The sequence below is a fragment of the Nerophis ophidion genome, linkage group LG15 (genome assembly GCF_033978795.1).
Source record: "Nerophis ophidion isolate RoL-2023_Sa linkage group LG15, RoL_Noph_v1.0, whole genome shotgun sequence".
Classification (NCBI taxonomy): domain Eukaryota; kingdom Metazoa; phylum Chordata; class Actinopteri; order Syngnathiformes; family Syngnathidae; genus Nerophis; species Nerophis ophidion.
Window position 1 is genome coordinate 23,280,981 of NC_084625.1, and position 19,802 is coordinate 23,300,782.

The following is a 19,802-nucleotide window of genomic DNA, read 5'->3' on the forward strand; positions in this document are numbered from 1 at the left end:
ACATATTGTGCTTATTGCAACCATAGACAGCAGAACACTTATTTTACCTTTTGTACACTTACTTTAGTTATTTGCTGCACTAACAAGATGGCTGCTCAGTGCGTGTTGGCGACTGGCAAAACTGGCGTGTGACGTCATTATTTACATTTTTATTTTGCAGGGCGCACCAACCTGGGAACATAAAAACAAAATAATCAGCTCTATTGGCCACTTAATAAAAATACAGGACAAAGTGCGTCCCTTGATAGCTCAATACGGAACGCGTACTTCTGTTTCTAAATACGGGCCAACATATACTTTGATTAATCATCTTTCATTTATAACGTGATTTTTTTTGGTCATTAATCACATGCGTTAACATTGACAGCCCTAATATAATCAAAACAATCAAAATGACACCATAGCCGAAATCAAGGTAACATGAAAAACTTAACCAATGTGAACATAGTAGATTGAAGCATAAAAGAAAACAAGACAACAAATGTAAATGTGCCATCTGCGGGTTGGGGAGGAGACCTCGCCCCAAATGGGGGAGTTCAAGTACCTAGGAGTCTTGCTCACGAGTGGGAGAAGAGTGGATCGGTGTGTTGCCTCCAGTAGTGCGGACGCTGTATCGATACGTTGTGGTGAAGAAGGAGCTGAGCCATAAGACAAAGCTATCAATTTACCGGTCGAGCTACGTTCCCATTGTCACCTATGGTCATGTGCTTTGGGCTATGACCGAAAGGACAAGATCACGGGTACAAGCGGCCGAAATGACTTTCCTCCGCTGGGTGGCGGGGCTCTCCCTTAGAGATAGGGTGAGAAGCTCTGCCATCCGGGGGGAACTCAAAGTAAAGCCGCTGCTCCTCCACATCGAGAGGAGCCAGTTGAGGTGGTTCGGGCATCTGATCAGAATGCCACCTGACTGCCTCCCTAGGGAGGTGTTTGGGGCACGTCCGATCAGCAGGACGCAACAGGGAAGAACCAGGACACGTTGGGAAGACTATGTCTCCCGGCTGGCCTGGGAACGCTTCGGGATCCCCAGGGAGGAGCTGGACGAAGTGTCTGGGGAGAGGAAAGTCTAGGCTTCCCTGCTTAGGCTGCTGCCCCCGTGATCCGACCTCGGATAAGCTGAAGAAAATGGATGGATGGATGGAACAAATGTAAAAACACATTTGTACAATGGAGTTCAGCGTGCACATTGTGCTGCCAACAATTGCAAGCACTGCACAGAACTCTGATACAAAAACGATGAATCTTACCGTTTTATTTTATCCATTGAGAGGATAATTTACAGCTAAAGACGGTATTGTGTGTCACAACTGCATCAGTCTGCCGCCATCTGCTGCCAGCTCCAACAGGCCGGCTGATTGCTTGCACCTATTGATTGGAGTAGAGGCAGCCATACTAAAGGGCGCTTAATGTCAGCTTACACGTCATCTTTAAACAGTGGTGTGTGACGCCAGTTACACCTCAATTGCTGTTGCGTCATCCAGTGGACACTTTTAGAACAGTTTTTTTTCATTAAAATAATCGCAGGTCATTTTTATACTTGGCAAACTCTTCTTGCAGGTTGCAGAGCAGATTAAACATGTTAGCCGGCGGTTCGTCTGACACTTACTACAAGAATGCCTGCAGGAGGGTTTTTTTTGTTGCTAAAATTGACAAAAGTGTATAAAAATATAAATATTTAGAAAAACATTTGTACAATATATATTCCTCCCACAGTCCTTTAATGTAAAACATTTCTATTTCATGTAACATGTAAGTTTTTGTTTTAAATATTAGAAATATTATTAATACGGATTGCCGAAAATGCTGTATTTCACTAAATCTTTTATTTATTTTTTAATTTTACAAAAAACCCCGTGCAATTGACGTAAAATAAATAAAATGTTATAAAGCTGCATTGAAAAACATCCTCAATATAATAATTGCCTTACCCCCCTAAACACCTGCTGCTCTTAGAATAAACGTTTTCAGTTCGATCATCATTTGCGACATGAAAAATGAAACATTCCGCACACGACAACAGCAATCCTCTCTGTGTCCACTGGAGGGCGCGCCAATAGAACTTGTGACCTAACGGTTTCTGCTCCTTGGTAAAACGTCATAGCTGTATCACCTCCTGTTCATATGATATCATGTCTGATGAGCATAGTAAGCGCGGGCACGACAGTATTATGACATGCGCAGTAGGCAAGAGGTGCTGCCTTCAGGAACTGTTGGACATACCGCCACTCATTTTCAAAGATCAAGGCATTAAAAAAAAATGAACTTGCTGGACGTTTGTGTTGAACGTGACAACTAATAAGACTATTTAATCATTTCTATACCCGAAATATCACTCGTGGTCAAACGTTTACATACACTTGTAAAGAACATAATGTCATGGCTGTGTGAGTTTCCAGTAATTTCTACAACTCTTATTTTTTTGTGATAGAACATGCTTGTTGGTCACAAAAACTTTCATGAAGTTTGGTTCTTTTATGAAATTATCATGGGTCTACTGAAAATGTAAACAAATCTGCTGGGTCAAAAGTATACATTCAGCAATGTTAATATTTGATTACATGTCCCTTGGCAAGTTTCACTGCAATAAAGCGATTTTTGGCAGCCATCTACAAGCGTCTGGTTGAATTTTTGACCACTCCTCTTGACAAAATTGGTGCAGTTCAGCTAGATTTGATGGTTTTCTGACATGGACTTGTTTCTTTAGCATTGTCCACACATTTAAGTCAACACATTCTGAAAACCTTAATTTTAGCTTGATTTAGCCATTCCTTTACCACTTTTGACATGTGTTTGGGGTCATTGTCCTGTTGGAACACCCAACTGTGTCCAAGACCCAACCTCCGGGCTGATGATTTTAGGTTGTCTTGAAGAATTTGGAGGAAATCCTCCTTTTTCATTGTCCCATTTTCTCTCTGTAAAGCACCAGTTCCATTGGCAGCAAAACAAGCCCAGAGGATAATACTACCACCACCATGCTTGACGGTAGTGATGGTGTTCCTGGGATTAAAGGCCTCAACTTTTCTCCTACAAACATTTTGTTGGGTAATGTGGCCAAACAGTTCAATTTATGTTTCATCTGACCACAGAACCTTTCTTCAGAAGGTCTAATCTTTGTCCATGTGATATCAGCTTGCCAGAAGCTTGAAAATGGCTACCAAAAGTGCCTTATTGCAGTGAAACTTGTCAATGGACATGTAACCAAATATTAACATTGCTGTATATATACTTTTGACTCAGCAGATATGGTCACATTTTCAGTAGACCCATAATAAATTAATAAAAGAACCAAAATTCATGAATGTTTTTGTGACCAACAAGTATGTGCTCCAATCACTGTCACAAAAAGATAAGTTGTAGAAATTATTGGAAAGTCAAGACAATCATGACATTACGTTCTTTACAAGTGTATGTAAACTTTTGACCATGACTTTATGTTTAAATGTGCCCCTGTAGTTAAACGTGTTTCAATCTTATTTCACCTCCAAAGTAGTTTGCCAAGACAGTGGTCGTCCAGGACATTTGGGTATGGAGCGGAATCTTCTCAACTCCAACCAGGATCGCTCGATGGTGGGCTCCCGATCGCTAACTTTCAAAAGTACGTCAGAAAGACAGAAAGACACTTCATGACATTGATCGATTCCTGATCAGACCAACCTGATGGTCCCTAAAATGCTGCTCCTCGGCCTCCTTTGGGTTCTTGTAGCTGAACTTCCCCACACAGCCAAAGATGTCATTCAGCAGCTTCCGGCACTCATAGTTGGAGAATATTGAAGACACAAACATTAGTAAATGAATGTTTATGACGTCAAAACTGGAAGATGTTGGAGTGCAGGTAAAGAAGGCGACACATACACACTTGAAGTTGAAAGGACTGTATTGTTGGAACCTGATTCACTGTCTTGTGTACACGTGACATGAACACAATCATTGATTCACTTTTTTGCATACATGTGACATGAACACAAGCAGTCTTGGTCACATCTTTGGGACGTACAGTAGCCTCAGCACAATACTTGTCTTGCATTTTCACCTGACTCTTTGCAACTTGCTCAGAGTTACTTGTTTTAAGCAAAACATAACACGAACACCACCGGCTAGCTTACGTTACCATTAGTGGTTTAAAAAATTTAAATATCTATTATTTTTCACAAATACTATTCATACGGAATACAAACGGTCTGGGGTTGACGGACACAAAGTCTCAGAGAAGCGACAAACACTTTGTTGGCTGACATACAACTTCCCACAATCCTTCCTGCACACACTGAAAGGCCCCGAAAGAAACGGCTCTCGAGAAAGTAGCCACTATAAAGCGATGAGAAAGACGAGAGTAAATATTGGAGGGTATTTTGTAAAGAACAGGAGTTGAGAATGGATGATAAAGTTGCTAAATTCCTGTTGAAGACGTGAGTAAAATCATAGGCTTTCCCAACATTACTGCTCTATATTATCTCTAAACAATCCTGTCGTGGAGTCCGCAAAATAATGTGTTGTTGTGATACGCTAGAATACATTCAATACTGTTAGCAGCTACAATTTGCTATCGTTAGCTAAACATTTTAGCTTCATCTGCGATTTGTTACTAATTCTAGTCATGTTTTCATGTGCAACTGACCCCCGCCCCCATATTACAAGTTTCATTTATGTCACAGACATACATTTCTATTCAAACTTGACTTGGATTTAATGCATGTTTTGCACTAAAACAAGTTAATGGTAAATAAATTGTACAATAATTATTTTGGGGGTGAAAAAACTAACATTTAAAAAGGTTTGCAACCCTTGCAAAACCAGGTCAGGATAACCGTAAGAAAATTGTGGCAAATGTGCCATTATATTCTAACCAGTGACGGAGCAGGAAGGGGCTAAGCCCTTTCATGCACTTAATGGACATTTTATCCGCGCTTCATGCAAAATAGGCCCCCCTATGATCCCGGGGCGCTAAAAGGGGGAGTAGCCCTGCTTATGTGTCTGTTATGTCTGTAACAACCTCCTTAGAAATATGTTAGCTTATCCCAGTTTCGCTAACACTGGCTAGTAAATAGTTTCTACTGACAGTGTTAACTTTTTATTTCTGACTATAGCGATGTCGTACTTTGGTTGTTGCGTGTGTGTGTGTTTCATGGGCACGGCTTGCATGCTGGGAGATACAATGGTTTGGAAAGTGGGCGCCCTCTGGTCACTAGTGTTGTTTAAAAGGCGCGGCGAGGCACACAAGAACAAAAAGGAGCAGAGTTGCGTGACAGCAGGGGGCGCTGCACAGCACTGCTGAGGTGTATCTTGCATAGGACACGTTTGTGCTTTAGTGTTGTCAGTAGCACCGTGGCGAGATGCTCACAGTCAGCCCTTAAAAGTGGGCGGGCACATGTGCGGGAGCCCCGAGGAAGGCACGTGTCGCTGCCGGGGGCCCGCCGTCAGACGTGGGCAGAGCCTCTGTGGGAGGTTATTGCTTTGAGGGCGTTGCCGGGGCAACTGAGACTGCTGTGTCCGCGGCCCAGCAGCAGGGCGGCGGGCACCTCGCCCCGCGGCGGGATGAACACGGGGCAAGAGCGCGTGCGGGCGTGGCTCTTGTGGCCACCGACGTGGCAGATGAGCTCGCTGACGGTGCCCAGGGGCGGCGACAGGTGCCGGCGCCAGCGCTCTACGCGCTCCTCCTTGTGCTTGATGGAGTACCACGTGAGGAAGATGAAGACAAAGCCCACAAACTTGAGGCTAGCGGCCAGGCCAAAGTAGACGAAGCGGAAGGAGGTGACGTCGTACTCCCAGCACGAGCCGTGCACGCCACAGTCCTGCTGCCACAGCATGCACGTGGTGTCGATCACAGCACCGAAGTAGATGGGTGTTGGGATGTAGGCTGCCATGGAGGGAGGGGCCAAAGTACAACAACTATTCATTACAATTGTTGAAATTGTTGCTCAAAGAATGCATGAATATGAATAAAATGCTGTCTGAACGAGGCAGAAACTTTAAATATAACCAGGAGTGCACTGTAAAAATGTTATACCTCTTTCTGGCCACTTGATGGCAGCATTGCACAAATAAAGACTGCATGCATTTTAAGGTACCAGTAGAGTGAAAAAAACAATCTCCTCTATATCGAAGCTATTATTATAGATATCTGATTTATGACACCAAAAGACTTAAAGGTTGCACGTAAATACATATGATCAAAATAGTACCAATCTCAAAGATTCCCTGAGTCATTTTGAGTGGTTGACATTGGTTTCCTTAGGAAAAGATGAGGTCACCTACTTAGGTTCCATTATAGAGGCTAATCTTTCTTTTGATAAAATGGCAGCCAAGGTAAACAAAAAGGTCAACCAACGAACAAGATCTCTCGACAGAATCTCCTCTTTGGTCATCAAAAGCATCATGAAGATTCTAGCGGGAACTCTCATTCAACCCTTTTTCGATTACGCTTGCACCTCCTGGTACCCCAGCACCTCCAAAACCCTCAAATCTAGACTACAAACTTCCCACAACAAGCTAGTCAGGTTACTTATAGAGCTCCACCGCACATCACACCTCACTCCTACCCACTTCTCCAAAGCTGGCTCAGGGTGGAGGACAGAGTAAAACAACTTGCACTGAGCCTAGTCTATAAAATCCGCTACATCTCCCTGATACCTGAAGTACACGTCGAACTACTTCCATAACGTAAATAACCGCCATAACCACAACACCAGGAGGAGCTCCACAAACCACGTTAAACCCAGATTCAGATCTAACAAAGGTCTTAACTCATTCTCCTTCTATGCCACATCAATGTGGAATGCACTCCCAACAGATGTAAAAGTAAGTGCTTCTCTATCATCCTTCAAAACCGCACTAAAAGAACACCTCCAGGCAACTTCAACCCTAGACTAACACGCTCCCCCCACCACATCCCACCTCCCCGGATTTGAATAATCAAATGTATGTACTTGTCTTATGCTTTCTGAGCTCACTATGTCCACTGCTCGTGGTACATTTCCTAGGAAGTCAGACCTACACTGTTTCAATGTCCATTTCTCACATTATGTAATTGTTGATGACTGAAGTGCTAATATCAACCAAACCTAATCCCCCCACCCCATCCCCACCACATCCCACCCCCAGGATTGTAAATAATGTAAGTAATTCAATGTATATACTCTGATGATTAACTTGTGTGATGTGATGACTGTATTATGCTGATAGTATATATGTGTACCATGAATTGATTAATGTGGACCCCGACTTAAACAAGTTGAAAAACTTATTTGGGTGTTACCATTTAGTGGTCAATTGTACGGAATATGTACTGTACTGTGCAATCTACTAATAAAAGTCTCAATCAATCTCTTCCCCATCAACAACAATGCTAATCAAAGCAGACTTTGTGAGAAACAACTATTACTTTGGGAAAAAATGATGTACCTTATATTTTTGAGCCTGAACACAAAGAGGACGAGCAAGTTTTAGAAACAGATGCAGTTTTATAGTGACACTATAGCATTAGGAGCATTGCTAGGTGCTACATAGACAAACTAACCATAACAAACTAGAATAAAACAAACACTTACTGTTATATTACCACTCTCGCTGGTATACTGACCGACGGGACGCTCACATAATTCTGTTTAGGTAAAGATTCAATCGCAATCCTCAAGAAGGGTTAAATCTTTTTTGCCACAACGAGCGTCTTTTTGACCGTCTTGGGTGATGACAAAGTGGACCAGCCTGTCGGTCCATGGCCACATTTGTCTACTCGCAGGTGAGAGCTGCAAGAATTATAATCTAGAATTTACTTTAGCAAATTTGAGATGAAGCAGAAGCAGCCGTCGGCTATAGTGTGTCAACAATAGCAGCGTAAGCTAGCATTAGGTCAGTGCTATCCAGAGGTGGGTAGAGTAGTCAGAAATTGTACTCAAGTAAGAGTACAGTTACTTTAGAGATTTATTACTCAAGTAAAAGTAAGGAGTAGTCACCCAAATATTTACTTGAGTAAAAGTAAAAAGTATGTTGTGAAAAAACTACTTAAGTACTGAGTAACTGATGAGTAACCTGATTACGGCAAAAAATAATGCACAAAAACATAAAAATAGCAATGAGCAAATTCAGAGCCAGGAATATCTCTTAAGCAACAAAAACAATATTATATATTAAATAATAGTACATTAAAATAAAATTGAAAAAATGGCACATTGAGCCACAATAACTTAACAGCACCATGCCTCAGTAGGCATTCATTGATTTGATTGATTGATTAAAACTTGTATTAGTAGATTGCACAGTACAGTACATATTCCGTACAATTGACCACTAAATGGTAACACCCCAATAAGTTTTCAACGTTTATCAATTACTTAGTAAATGACCAAGTCGAGGTGATCTACCTCATATATACATACACACACATATCATTTATACACACATATCATATTATATATATATATATATATATATATATATATATATATATATATATATATATATATATATATATATATATATATATATATATGTAGGTGTGGGAAAAATCACAAGACTACTTCATCTCTACAGAACTGTTTCATGAGGGGTTCCCTCAATCATCAGGAGATTTTAATGGAAGCATTCACATACAATGGTTTGTATAGGGCACAGAGTGGGTGGGTACAGGCAGGCGTAGGGGCGTGGTGATTGGCTCATGTGTTACCTAGGAGGTGTTTTCGTCTGTGGCGGCATGTTGAAATGATTTCACTGCGCTTGTTGAGGGATGATAGATCTGGATGATATATAATAAACAGTTTCTCTTTTAAGCATAGGTTGCATCTTTTATTACCACTGTCCTACGTACGTGTCGGATGTGTTAATGTCCTTGCGTATATACGCAAGGACATTAACCCTAACATTAACCCTAACCCTAACCGAGGGAGCGTTCAAAACAAGATGGAATAATCACAACGCCTCCTTTAGAAACCAGACTTTGCGGAATTCTACAGAACTCAGCAAACACATTTGGAACCTCAAAGACAATAATGTTGAATATTCAATAACATGGCAAATTCTTGCATCCAGCACACCTTACAACAGTGGTAATAAAAGATACAACCTATGCTTAAAAGAGAAACTGTTTATTATACATCATCCAGATCTATCATCCCTCAACAAGCGCAGTGAAATCATTTCAACATGCCGCCACAGACGGAATCACCTCCTAGGTAACACATGAGCCAATCACCACGCCCCTACGCCTGCCTGTACCCACCCACTCTGTGCCCTATATAAACCATTGTATGTGAATGCTTCCATTAAAATCTCCTGATGATTGAAGGAACCCCTCATGAAACAGTTCTGTAGAGATGAAGTAGTCTTGTGATTTTTCCCACACCTACATATTGCGCTCTACCACGGTATCGAGCACTATTCTCTGGATAATCCAATCAAGACATATATATATATATATATATATGTATATATATATATATATATATATATATATGTAGGTGTGGGAAAAATCACAAGACTACTTCATCTCTACAGATCTGTTTCATGAGGGGTTCCCTCAATCATCAGGAGATTTTAATGGAAGCATTCACATACAATGGTTTATATAGAGGGCGGAGTGGGTGGGTACAAGCAGGCGTAGGGTGTGGTGATTGGCTCATGTGTTACTAGGAGGTGTTTCCGTCTATGGCGGCATGTTGAAATGATTTCACTGCGCTTGTTGAGGGATGATAGATCTGGATGATATATAATAAACATTGCGCTCTACCACGGTATCGAGCACTAATCTCCGGATAATCCAATCAAGACATATATATATATATATATATATATACATACATACATACATTTATATATATAGTATATAATTTATATTTATTTATTTTGCCGTTTTTGTTGACATGTTGAAGGTGTTTTAATGAATATACATGCATGTTTAACATATAGATTCCTATCTTTCATGAAGACAAGAATATAAGTTGGTGTTTTACCTGATTCTGATGACTTGCAATGATTGGAATCAGACGTTCAAGTTTTCAAATGGAGGAGAAAAAAAGTTCCTCTTTTCTGTCTAATACCACATGAAAGTCGTTGGGTTTTTGGCATCTTATCTGTCCAGCTTCCATATTCGTTTTTACACACTTTACAAGAAATACATTGGCGGCAAACTCCGTAGCTTGCTAGCTTGTTTGCGCTGGCTTTCGGAGACTCTTATTTTGTTAGCGCAGGCGCGATAGAGCAGCGTTTTTATTGTGAAGAGCAGCGCTATTATTGTGAAGACAGGAACTGTGCGATCAGTCTTTAGGCTTATGACGGGAAGTACGGTTGAAATAAAAAGTGTCTTTTTTCCTTTACACTTTTGATTGATTGATTGAAACTTTTATTAGTAGATTGCACAGTACAGTATATATTCCGTACAATTGACCACTAAATGGTAACACCCGAATAAGTTTTTTAACTTGTTTAAGTCGGGTCATGTGACCGCCTGGCTCTGTTTGATTGGTCCAACGTCACCAGTGACTGCATGTGATTGGTGAAACGCAGGCATGCGTAGATTCTACTTTGAAGCTCTGTCATTAACCAAAACAAACATTAATAGATCGATAAAAAAAAGTAGCGAGTAGCGAGCTGAATGTAGATAAATAGAACGGAGTAAAAGTAGCGTTTCATCTCTATAAATATACTCAAGTAAAAGTAAAAGTATGTTGCATAAAAACTACTCGTAGAAGTACAATTTATCCCAAAAGTTACTCAAGTAAATGTAACGGAGTAAATGTAGCGCGTTACTACCCACCTCTGGTGCTATCAATGCCCCGCTAAAATAATCTGTCTGCTTTGGCGCTTATAATAACAATATCGCTTATATTTGGTTAATTTTCAGGTCACAACATCTTAATAGAGTATTGTTGGCACTTTCTGGATTTTTTTTTTTTTTTTAGAGAGAATATAATGGGCGCAATCGAGGACCCTCTCTATGTTGACTCAATTATTGGCTATTTATTTACGATTTTGAAAGCATAAAAAAGCCAAGCATATGTGTTGTCTTACTTAAGGATTGTGAATGATAAACAGCACATCTCTTGCCATTTTTTGTGTATTTACAGTATGACTAATCCGATAATATGGTCAGAGTGCAGAAGTGCTACTGCAGTGACTTAGAATCTACAGAAAATGCCGAAAGTATTCAGATCGGAATATTGAAAATGGCTGACTGAATTTGTGGCATTTTGTGACGTTTAAACTATATTTTCACATACTTTGCGGATTGTAAATACGATAAGTTATACAATGAAAAACAATTAAGCATATAAAGTCCACTTTTTTTCCACTCTACTGGTATTTTGAATCTATGGAAGTCAATTCTCCATCTTTTGTACAATGTATGTATATACGCCTAAACACACAGTTAAGTACACAAAAGATGTTGATAGTCACACAATTTTGCCAAGTGTTGTCAATAGTTTTGTATGAAACATCTGTTGTAGAGGAACATCACTTTCTTTGGAATTTTGCCATCATCCGCAATCCCCTTGAAAGACACAAACACGTTTCGTTTTTTTTGCATTCTAATTCCTAATTAAGCGTAAGCAAAAGTCAACTATCAATGGAGCTAATGCTATTTGCTCTATTTTGCCTAAAAAGCTTTCTAAATAGATCCAAAAACTTCCATCAATACTTTATATATAAAAAGTGTAAGTATATATCTAATGTAGTAACAGGCGCAGTTATAAAAACATGTAATATTTTCGTGTGTTGATCATTTTAAGCATACAGCAACATATTAATGACACAGACGCATCACAACGTTTGTGTTTCTTTCAACAACAACAACAACAACACTGATTACTACTCATCATGGCAGACTTTGTCAGAGACAACATGACGACTGATGGGATGTTTATGGGACGGTGATGGGACGGCGTGGCGCAGTGGGAGAGTGGCCGTGTGCAACCCGAGGGTCCCTGGTTCAAATCCCACCTAGTACCAACTTCGTCACGTCCGTTGTGTCCTGAGCAAGACACTTCACCCTTGCTCCTGATGGGTCCTGGTTGGCGCCTTGCATGGCAGCTCCCTCCATCAGTGTGTGAATGTGTGTGTGAATGGGTAAATGTGGAAGTAGTGTCAAAGCGCTTTGAGTACCTTGAAAGGTAGAAAAGCGCTATACAAGTACAACCCATTTATATCCTTCCGTTTGTATTACAAATAATCATAATCCTCATGAAAGGTAAAATAAAAGGTGGGTGCAATCAGGCGTTTTTTTCCTGTCTTTCTTGACATCTTCCAGTCCGAGTTAAATGTCAAAGTTGACCAATTTCTCGGTTTATGTCCACATCCTTCCACTATCCAGGTGAGTAGCATAATTTATAATCTATCATTACCTTTCACATAGGGCTGGGCGATATGGACGAAAAAATATATCTCGATATATTTTTACTTAAAACTAGATATTCGATATATATCTCAAATATATTTTTTGGGTGAAAGTATACATTAAGGTATACATTTTTGAGCGAAATTCACTGAAATTGAACTGAATGACTTTTATTAACCCAATTAGTCAAGATGGATATTAACAGCACAGAAAATAAACTGTTTAAGTAGCACAGAATCACCCAGCATAAATAAAATATAAAAATATTCTTTCTGCGTAAAATAAATAACAACTGTGCAAATAATACAAAATGTATCAATAAATTTGCAGACAGGCACTTTTTATTCCCAGTCGACGATGTAATGGACTGTCACACATAAACTGTTCTGGTCAGCGCCAAGTAAGTGACTTTACTTAATTGTGCGGCTATGATCTTCCTCACTTCGGCATGCATTTTTGGCAGCATTTGTCGCGCGAAATATGCCTGGCTTGGCAACTTGAGAACAGTTTTGATTTGGGCTTACATGCTAAACAACTCAAAGGAATGTTTTATTCAGACTCATACATTTGTCCAAATGTGGCCAAATAGACACATGGTGGGTTTCCTGGACGTCGTCTACATTGCTAAAAGAAAAATCTAAGGAAGAGAATCCATCCAACATCTTACACTAGTTTTTTTATTTATTTTTTTAACTAGTTTTTTTATGATATAAATTGCCCGCTTGCTATTTCCTTTTCTCTTCTACGACTCTCTCGTCATTTGGGATGTCTGTTGTGATTTCCCTTCCTAGTTCCATGACTCGCACTATCTTGCCTCCGATTGGCCTGTCCCTAATGTTTTGCCTTGAGCTTAACCAATCGTGACTCATCATAGTAAACAACAAACTAAACATGAATGTTCTTGTATGTGCAAGCATGTCTTGGAAGGAGAAGGGGAGGGGTTTAGTAGCCCATGAGAGGGAGTGGGGAGCGGGGTAGAATCAAGGAACACATAAGAGGTGTTTGGTCATTTTAACGTGAAATAAAATATATAGATATTACGATATTTTCTTACTTCATATCTTATTTAAAAATATATCGATATATATTACAAACTCGATATATCGCCCAGCCCTACTTTCACACACTCAGAAGCGATGCAGCAGCTCACCGGCTCATGTTGTCAATATAGCAGTATAAGCTAGTTAGCTCGCTGTGATAAATGCGCCACTACAAGTACTTCCCTAAAATTCAGGTCACAAAATGTGAATAGAGTACTATTGGTGCTTTTTGGATGTTTTTAAGTGGGTTTAGTGAGAGCAAAAAATTGCTCCATTGTTAGCTGAATTTGCTTATTTACGAATTAGAATGTAATGAACATTTTTTAAAAACGTGTTCTTTTCTTACACAAGGATTTTGAACGAATATGAATAGAATAAACTACATTCCAAAGAAGGTGCAGTTCTTCTTTGAGGCTGACAAATATGTGGATGTTAAAGAAAGTGGTTGAAACTCACCAAGAGTTCTGAGGAGGACAAACTGCATGCCGAGAGCAAAAGGCCTCTCTTGTTCATCCACAGACCTACAACAACAACATCAACAACACAATCACACACAAGGAAAAGCTGCAAGTGAATAAATGTGTGTCGTTTTTCTCACCTGAGTGTGACGATGATGGCGGACGGCTGCGCGCACGCCGTGATGAGAGTGACGATGAAGAGGAAAACAAGGAAGGGGATGAGCGTGTTGCATGTGCGGTCGCACTTGCCTGACAGCGCGTAGCCGTTCTCATTGAGGTACGTCTTGACGATGACCAGCTGCAGCTGGTTCACCTGGCCGCCTGACGACGGCGTGATCACCTGCCGGCTCTGAACGCAGCCACACTCCGTGTAGTTCTTCAACTGCGCAGAGATTACATCATGCGGTCCATGGTTAAATGGTGTGTTCACCACAAAATGCCCTTTTTAAACTTAATATTCTTTGCGGGTTTTTAGGGAGTGGGGGGATTATAAATATTATTCTATGTATTTTGGTCTTTTGTGCACATGCAAATAAAACAATGTTATTGTAAAAATCATAAAAAAATTAAAATCCAACTTAATACATTTTAACATTCCAATAAAATGGGGATTATTTATCAATTAAGTTATCTTTTTACACATTCGATGTGGATGATGTTATTGTAATATATTTTATTTCAATCAATCAATCAAAGTTTAATAATTTACCCTTAATCACAAGTGTCTCAAAGGGTTGTAGAAGGCATAACGACATCCTTGGCTCAAATTGCAAATAAGGGCAAGAAAAAATTCAACTCAATGGGGACAACGAGAAACCTTTGAAGGGACTGCATGGTGACCGGTGCAATGGATGCCGAATAGGATACGGTTCATTTGATGTAAATGTTTTCAGATTCTTGTGACTCCAGCCTCTGGAACTACAGATGTTTACATTCATGTTAAAATATGTATTTTCAATAACATGCAGAGTCCCATTCAAATACATTCAAATTAAAGATCATTAAAATTCCTATAGTTTTGTCATGCACATAAAAATGTCCAAAAATCTTTGCAATTTGAACAAAAAGTTGAATAAAATGTGCATTAAAAGGTTGCACTTTTCTAGACTCAACAAATGAGTTTGAATTTATTTAAATCTTTTGCACATTTTTTTTTGACGTGACTTAATATTGTTGGTTGAAGTTTATTTCTAACATGTATGCGATTTTGCATTCACAAAGAATCTTTAAGGCCCCAAAAGACAGCATGTGTGGTCGCTCACCCCGCTGCTGTCATTGCCCACCGCGCTGCAGCCCGCCAGGCAGGGGTTGAAGTAGGTGATGCCGTCCGAGCCGCACACGGGCGCGTACTCGTGAATCCTACAGCCGCAGTTGACGTTGCAACTTCCTGTCAGATTCCTGTGGGTCAGCGTTAAGGTCGGCCTGCAGCGACAACATCAAGTCAGAAGATGCAATGTCAAGTCAACAAAGTATTTTCTTTACTATCAATAAAATCAATCAATTCTGTTGTGGAAAACAGCAGCAAAACCACATGATGTCCCTCAGCCCATCAGGGAAGAAATACATGGATATAATATTCAAGTGCCATTAAATAACAAAAAAAATAATATTAATTTCAATCATAACGATGAATACATGGATACATTTGAAATTTAATGCAAGTTTGGCAAAAGTCACTACATTATTATTTCATATATATTTAAGTGTAATAATACACTTAGAAAAATAAAAAATAATTACTATATATGAGTTGATTGATTAAAATAATAGTAATAATAAATACAGAAATTTTATGTCACACAAGAATATGTCATAAATTAAACGAGTGAAACAAATGAATAATTTCAATACAGATGCAATTTACTTAGTCTTGTTCATCATTCAAATTAATGCAAATACAAAAAGTTGTAAAAATAATGAAAACTATTTTATTAAAAAAATTAAGTCTCCTTATCAGAACTTAGATACATTTGTTTAAATGTAATTTGTATATTTATTAACCATAGTATTTCAAATTGATTATTTTATGTATCTGTAAATTTTTGTACAGGCTGTTCTTAAAAAAAAAAAAACATTTTTTAGGATTGAAATCTTTTTTATTTCAATGATTCTGAAATCACGTACTGCTTCTCCCGGCCACTAGGAGCCACAGTTGCCTGGTGTCTGTAGAATGGCACACTATGCTATGTGATGCATGTTGAATCGTTACAAAATACACAAACACAATAGTACTAGGGCTGCAATCGTAATGTTGCAAAATGGCGCTATAGCGAATACGCACTGTAAGAATATTACATAACTTGCACCTCTTGGCAGGTTGACGACCTTTTGCTGTGTTTGCTGGCTGGATTACTGCTCGCGTGTTGGTGGTGGGGGACGATGGCGTCTAGACTGTGTGAGGACAGCGGAGACGAGCATCCCGAAAAAAGTCAGGCTCCACATTCCTCACATGAGTGCGAGCATTCAAACACGCCATGTTTTATTTTTTTGTAATACCGGTCTACTTGAGTACTAGAAAGGCTGACTGCCCCTCATTCATCAACCTTGACTGTGTTAATATTGCCAGCTAATGCTTTATACATGAATATCATACAATACTATGTTAACTATTGCTGGTGTAGGCCTGCCCTGCATCTTACTGACAGCTGTTGCAAAAAATGTTCACCATCCCATGCAGCTAAATGAGGTAACCACAAAATGGGAGCGGCAGTGGATCAACCCATCAGTGCTGAAATATTACTTAATACAATAATATATAATACATATTACATAACAGAACATTTTTAAACATGCAGAGCAAATACAAATTTCTCCCCAAAATTTCTAAAACAGTCACAAAATTAGAGAAAAGTCTACAATAATTTTGAATGATTTTGGTAGAATTATATCAGCGTTAACGTTTTATTTTTTTGTTCATTTAAATATAATTTTGATTACAGCTGGATATTAAATAACCAGTATTTTAACTGTGAAACCTCACAGATTGAACATATTTCAGTGCATACTGGGTAAAAATGTAAAAAAATATACATTAATGTGCAATATATTTCTTGATGAATAGAGCAATATTGGCATTGTTATTGTTGAAACTTTAAATAAACAATTTTGGAAGTAAGAAAATGATTTAATGATTTAATAGAAATAAAATGGATTAATGAACAGTTGTTAGAATCATTAATACATGTTTCTTATTGATTAATAAATCCTGTCTGAAAAGCACTAATCAAGTATATTATTATTATTAATAATAATAGGGTCCTTGGCCCATTGCCAAAGGACTCCACATAGTTATCAAAGGTGAAGATAGTGGCCCAATCCCAACACATACACTCACCCACTACCACTCCACCCTAGAAATAAAGCAAAAAGAGGTAAAGTTTTGTAATCTTCCCAAAGAATTGGGACACCACTTGCTATGTCAGTGCATAGTTTACGTTTGGGCACGTAAGCGACTACATAGTTACGTTTGCACATAAGAGTTGTACCGACAGCAATATTTTGGTACCAAAATGTTTATCGTTATTTCAATAGTTTTTGATACTTTTCAAAATAAAGGAGAACAAAAAAAGTGTCATTGGCTTAATTTTAACAGAACATTTATGATAAAACTTATGATTAAACATATGTTTCTTATTGCACCCAAAGAACAATATTCTAATAAAAATTAAAATGTGCATCCAAGGCCTACTGAAACCCACTACTACTGACCACGCGGTCTGATAGTTTATACATCAATGATGAAATCTTAACATTGCAACACATGCCAATACGGCCTTTTTAGTTTACTAAATTGCAATTTTAAATTTCCCACGAAGTGTCCTGTTGAAAACGTCGCGGTATGATGACGCGTGCAACTGACGTCTCGGGTTGTAGCGGACATTATTTTCCAGCCCGATCCAAGCTATAAGTAGTCTGCTTTAATCGCATAATTACACAGTATTCTGGACATCTGTGTTGCTGACTCTTTTGTAATTTGTTCAATTAATAATGGAGAAGTCAAAGGAGAAAGATGGAGATGGGAAGCTTTTAGCCTTTAGCCACACAAACACAGCCAGTGTTTCCTTGTTTGAAATTCCCGAAGGTGAAGCTTTACTATGGAACAGAGCGGTCAAGCGAACATGGATGCCGACCACATGTCAACCGGCAGGTTTTGGTGAGAAAATTGTGGTAATAACTTGGCTCTTACCGTAGTTATGAGCAGAGCTTGCGTCCTCCTGCAGCAGCTGGGGACTATTACCTCCTCCCACCAAAGACACTGGCGGTCACCACACCCGTGGCCACACCCCTCCGACTTTCAGGTACTATATAATCTCACTAAAACACTAGTAACAACATAGGCAGATTAGGGATTTTTCATAATGATCCTAGTAAATGTGTCTAATAACATCTGAATCGCTATCACTGCCCTCGCCTTTTTTTTTTCCTAGTCCTTCACTCTCAATATCCTCATCTACAAATCTTTCATCCTCGCTCAAATTAATGGGGAAATTGTCGCTTTCTCGGTCCGAATGGCTCTAGCTGCTGGTGGCTATGATTGTAAACAATGTGAGGATGTGAGGAGCTCTACAACCAGTGACGTAACGCGAACATTGTCTGCTACTTCCGCTAAAGGCAAGGTTTTTTTTATTAGCGACCAAAAGTTGCAAACTTTATCGTCGATGTTCTCTACTAAATCGTTTCAGCAAAAATATGGCAATATTGCGAAATGATCAAGTATGACACATAGAATGGACCTGCCATCCCCGTTTAAATAAGAAAATCTCATTTCAGTAGGCCTTTAAACACATTGTCTTTTCTTATTGCACTCAAATAACAGTTTACAATGATTTTACACACAGTATTAGATCAAGCCTTCCATAATCAAGTTTAAGGTTAGAATAGAAATCTTTATTGACATTGTATTAAATGCTTCATGATTTATGGTTGCCAATTTTGACCTGTGCTTTAAGACCCATCCATCTATTTTCTACCGCTTGTCCCCTTTGGGGTTGCGGGGGATGTTGGAGCCTATCTCAGCTGTGCTTTAAGACAAATACATTAATTACTAAACACTGAAAACAAGGCTAAAAATAAACAGATAAGACAAGTAGCATGAAAAACACACATTAAAGATAAAACTCAGATTAAAAAGTGGGAATTTGTTATGAAATTCAGTCAATTCACTTGCATTATTTTACATTACGTGGGTGGTTTGGACTGCTGTAATAATTTTCAACAAGCCAACCAACTGTATGAGTGTCTTGTATCTACTGCATATGTGCACATGGGGAGCTGTTAACTATATTACCTGCCATGCTTTAAACGCCTTGTGCAGGTCTGAATGTTTATTCAAACGTTTACCAAAATATGAAGCAACATTGGTAATGCTGTATTGACACATTTGGCAAGGCATGTTTTAAAGCAGCAATTCCGTTTTTATAGTCATCTTTATTGATAGTTTAAAGCCTTTTATGCACCCTTTTTATTAACCAGTAGTGTTACTGTTATTTTGTCATCATTACTTTGAACAATTATTATGATTGTATGCACACAGTGTGTGCGTTTTGACACATGAATGCGCCGCGCCTCGGCTCAGCAATGTCACCGCCGCACGGCAGCACCTCTAGATGAAAAATAACTACAGGGGTTTTTTTCATAGGTAGTCGTACTATTTTTAATTTATTAGTAGCAGTGTACTGTACAACTCTCCAGTGCCACCATTACACAACAACCCTGGCAGCAACAGAGTTAACGGCTTAGATAGTTGTTTTGTTACATTCATCATGCTTTGGTTGATGAATAACCAAATAACTACACGGAGAAGAAGTCGCCATCTACAACTGTTTTCTTGTGAATTTTTTGAAGATATGTAACGTTAATGTTTTCACATTCGCAAGCTTTAAGGTTTTAGTACTTTAGTATTTTAGCCTAACGCTAGCCAGCGTGGCGAGCTGGCTAACATTACAAACTAACGATCCAAACTGACATGCCTCACTCTGAAGGGCT

The 19,802-nt window shown here is 39.1% G+C and overlaps 1 protein-coding gene across 3 annotated transcripts in view; it reads right to left on the minus strand.

The window, feature by feature from the left end:
* Positions 1 to 3,853: 3,853 nt before the first annotated feature.
* LOC133569486 (solute carrier organic anion transporter family member 5A1) overlaps positions 3,854 to 19,802 on the minus strand; it is a 107,649-nt gene continuing 91,700 nt past the window's right edge. For all 3 annotated transcript variants that reach the window (XM_061921863.1, XM_061921864.1, XM_061921865.1), the window contains 4 exons: positions 15,080 to 15,239; positions 13,958 to 14,199; positions 13,816 to 13,880; positions 3,854 to 5,851 (listed from right to left, as the gene is read on the minus strand). In XM_061921863.1, the coding sequence (XP_061777847.1) occupies positions 5,412 to 5,851; positions 13,816 to 13,880; positions 13,958 to 14,199; positions 15,080 to 15,239 (907 nt within the window). In that variant the 3' untranslated portion in view covers positions 3,854 to 5,411. The remainder of the gene's footprint in view (positions 5,852 to 13,815; positions 13,881 to 13,957; positions 14,200 to 15,079; positions 15,240 to 19,802) is intronic.